The sequence below is a fragment of the Tupaia chinensis genome, unplaced genomic scaffold (genome assembly GCF_000334495.1).
Source record: "Tupaia chinensis unplaced genomic scaffold, TupChi_1.0 Scaffold000147_1, whole genome shotgun sequence".
NCBI lineage: Eukaryota > Metazoa > Chordata > Mammalia > Scandentia > Tupaiidae > Tupaia > Tupaia belangeri.
The window spans coordinates 472,744-476,788 of record NW_006159617.1 but is presented as its reverse complement, the minus strand read 5'-3'; the positions used below and the strand labels follow the sequence as shown (position 1 = coordinate 476,788).

Here is a 4,045-nt window from a genome sequence, read left to right as displayed (position 1 = left end):
ATTTTGTATGCTGTCATTATGTGAACACCCCTTTGCAATGATGATTGGAGGTCCCTAATAATATAAATATATGCATACAGTAAGATAATGTAAATGTACCAGGAGGGGAAACACGCGTACAATGGGAACATTAGGATGGGAGGAGATAATACCCTGACACCTTAGGGAAATTCTGATTATTTTTTAAAGAGTCACTGACACCTGAACTAAGAAAATGTTTCTGTGGTTAACTGCGCAGTGACTTGGCCCCTCAGCCTTAGGCATGGCCCACTTCTCTAAACCACCAAGACCCCTCTGGCCCTTAACATGTGTGAATATGATAAAACTTTCTACACCAACAATCCCTGGGAAAGTCACTTTGTGTCTTTCAATTTCAGGACAGGATTCCATGGCTCTGCAAACTGCATGACATTTTACTAAGGTAAGAGATCATCGACAGGTGGTGTAGTAAAGGCACCAGACTCCCGCATGGCCTCACTTTACCTCTCTCTGATCTAATTAAAAAATAATAATAAATTAAATTAATAATTCTTTATAAAGAGAGAGAGAGAAAGAGAAAGAGATCATAGGGCACGCGGATAAGCCAGTGAGTGAAGAAAACCCATCGAAAAGGATAGAGGGGAAAAAAAAAGGGACCAGCAGTTGGCATAACGGCTATGTCACTGGACTCCCATGTAGCCTACCGCAGTTTGAGTCCCAGACCCGGTGGCTTAAACTCACCCTGGGCGTGTATGTACACATGCCCAGTATCCTGAGAGGAGAATGGAGAAGGGATTGCAGCATGGCCATCACCCCTGGGGGGGGGCGTGATTTCTCGCTTTCTGTCTGTCTCTGTCTTTCTGGCAAGCACACCCTATAGCAAAACCCTCTCCCAATTAAAAAAGAAAAAAAGAAAGAATAGAGAGAAAATACACTCTTGAAATCAAAACTAATGATAAAGCAACCCAGAAATAGAATACTTCTCTATCAAGTAACCAGTGATGACATTGACCAGCCCCAGTCAGCATGGAGTTTAGTCGGGCTCTGGAGATAGACCTTCTAGACTGTTCCACAATCAGTAACTAAGAATCTGGATCAGCCAGAGTATTGTGAGAATAGAAGGTGCGTGGGTAACACTTAGAGCAGGTCTCATAGATGGTACGTTGCCCATGCCCGGTACCACCATTTATAGCCATACTTACCCATTGCTTTTTCTTCCCCTACTTCAATAGCCTGATCGCCTGAGAGCATTTGTGAATTGGGTAACTGGCCACCAGGATCAGAATCCTGCATTGTCTAGCATTGTACGATGCCTCTCAGTAAACAGGCCCCAAACCCATCTCTGGGCTTGACTCCACTGAGAATCCTAGTTGGATTATGGTTAGGATTAAAGGGAAGGCTGTGTCACACTGTAAATCTTGCTTCCTACGATGAAGTCATATTTTATCAACCTGATACTTCCTGGGCCATATGAAGTTTGAATACAGTTGACTACAAAATCAGTTTGTTTTTTGCACTCCCCATCGACATGGCTGGGAGCCCCATCTTTGTAGGAGCTTAGGGTTTTGATTGCGTGACCAGGGTTTTGGGTTTCAGGGCTTGAGAACTGCTGCCCAGGGGGTCTCTCAGCTGTCTGTTTACTGTACTATAACACCTTCATGGAGGCAGAGGTGAGGGTCCTCCAGAGAGCACAGGTCAGCACCCTGGATCCAGAGTGAACAGTTCTCGCATGGCTCTTGGAAGAGTCAGGCTCAGTGTGGTGTTTATGATACGCTTCATCACTGGGTTTCCAGTCTAAGTAGGACATTCGATCAGAGTAGAGAATTTTCTCCTATTCACCCAAGCCAGTCTCATAACCAGTGGCTTTCCCCCTCCCAGAGGCCCAGCTCCAAGATGCCTGCCTCTCCTGCCTGGGGACATGGACACATGGGCTGGATGGAGCCACAGCTCGCTCTAGTGTGACCTTTGGCCACTCAGGTCACATTCGTGCTGTGATGCTGCCTCTGCTTCTGGCTCGGGTTTCTTCCATAATGTATCCCTGGAAACATCTTACATCCTGCTCACCTGCCTACACAGAGGCGATGCTCACTCTTCTCCTGCTGTCTCTGCTCTACACTGGCACCTCCTTGGACATGCCCACCACATTGCAGAGTAGAAGTGAGGAGAAGAATGCAAATCACGGAGCATCCTGCAGAGCCCCTGAGCCAGGGCAGACCAGCAGCCCCGTGTCCACACTCTGAGGCTGAGCCACGTCCTGCCTCCACAAAACCAACACCAACTGGGCACTTCCACATGCCAGCCACCTCATCCACTTTTTCCTTAAGACAGCTCTACCGCAGGTCCCCTGTATAACCCCATGTGACAGATGATAAACTGACACCCGACAAGTAACTACCCTTGCCCACCATCGTTCCATTCACTAGTATGAGATCTTTATTTTTTTTAAGAGAAATGTTTGCTACAGTGTGTGTGTACTCACCAGAGAGACAGAGAGACAAAGTGAGAACCCCCTCCCATGGGGGTGGCCATGCCGCAATCCCTTCTTCTCTATTCTCTTTGGATTTGGGGCATACATGCAAACACGCCCAGCATGAGTTTTAAGCCACCAGGTTCGGGACAACTACATGGAAGTGCAGCAACGTAACCATTACACCATCTGCTGGTCCCTAGCAAAAGATCTTTTTTTTGTTTTTGGAGAGGTTTTCGCTATAGGGCGCATGTGCTCGCCAGACAGACAGAGAGAGACAGAGAGACAGAAAGCGAGAAATCACCCCCCAGGGGGGATGGTCACGCCGCAATCCCTTCTCCTCCATTCTCCTCTCGGGATCTTGGGCACGCACGCACACACGCCCGGCGTGAGATTTAAGCCACAGGTCCGAGACACGAACTGCGGTCCACTACATGGGAGTCCAGCGACATAACCATTACGCTAACTGCTGGTTCCCCCTAGCAAAAGATCTTTAACTCAAAGCCAGAACAGCCTGAGCTTACCTCTGAACCTCACGTTTCTAACACTCCCCACAGACAGAGTACTAGGACTGTAGTCTTACACCTACAATGACACCTATTCTTTGGAATGTCTTCATTCTTCCCTCCTCTTTTTTTTTTTTGTTTTGCCTGTTTTAAACAGAGATGTAGCCTCAGGACAGTGTGTGGTTCTAGCCTGTTCAGCCCTGAAGAAAATGTACAGAGACATCTTACTACGTGGAAAAGAGGGTGCAGCTTGGAAGTGTGACGAGTCAGGAAAGGAAGAAGAGCCAGCTGAGGTGCGGCTCCTCGTGGTCCATCTGAGCGGGTCCTTCGAGGTCATCTCTGGACGTTTACTCAAAAGAAAAGGACATTTTATGCCCCCTGAGTTACTGCAGTCTCAGTTTGAGACTCTTGAGCCTCCAGCAGCTCCAGAAAACTTCATCCAAATCAGTGTGGAAAAAAATCTTTCAGAGATAATTGCTACAATTATGGAAACCCTAGAGGCAAAATGAGAATCATTTCATACCAATGATCCAGAACACAATTAGACATGAATCTATCCCATCACAAACCTTGTCTTACTCTTCTTGTTCAGACTGTGTTTTCAAACCGTAAGGTGAACAAACCACAGTGTGTCAAGATACCCTTGTTGGGGTGTATTTTTAGGAATTCGAGATAGGCTTAGCATGATTTGATGGTATGTTGGGAGGAGAAGAGGAGATGGAACTTTAAAGTCAAGCTTAAACTAAAGTTTAAATTTACCTGTGGCCCAATTAGAATCCTAAGGAAATGCTGTAACTGATGCTGGAGAGCATTACCTTGTATAGACCCTTCTCACTTACACTTTTACATTTGTAGAAAAAAATAAAACTTAGCTACTTCTGGCACCCCCTGGAAATCAGTCTTGGGAGCAGAAACACATACAGAATCAGCCACACACTAGCGATGCACTGCACATCTCACACCTCCCGATCCTCTTGTCCTTGAGTGGTGGTTCAGAGCAATGGCTCATAAGCCAAGGCCCCAGAGTTAGCAATGAGAGAACAAGAAACTGTCCAGTTCTTCAAATAGCCTAATGCAAATATATTGACCAGCA

The 4,045-nt window shown here is 46.5% G+C and overlaps 1 protein-coding gene across 6 annotated transcripts in view; it reads left to right on the top strand.

The window, feature by feature from the left end:
* The window catches only part of IDNK (IDNK gluconokinase), a 21,458-nt gene extending 17,622 nt beyond the window's left edge, over window positions 1–3,836 (top strand). For 5 of the 6 annotated variants that reach the window (XM_006145462.3, XM_006145463.3, XM_014586620.2 and 2 more), the window contains 2 exons: window positions 378–421; window positions 3,110–3,836. In XM_006145462.3, coding sequence (XP_006145524.1) covers window positions 378–421; window positions 3,110–3,461 — 396 coding nt within the window. In that variant the 3' untranslated portion in view covers window positions 3,462–3,836. The remainder of the gene's footprint in view (window positions 1–377; window positions 422–3,109) is intronic. The other variant, XM_014586621.2, reaches the window with a different exon arrangement.
* The last annotated feature ends 209 nt before the right edge of the window (window positions 3,837–4,045 follow it).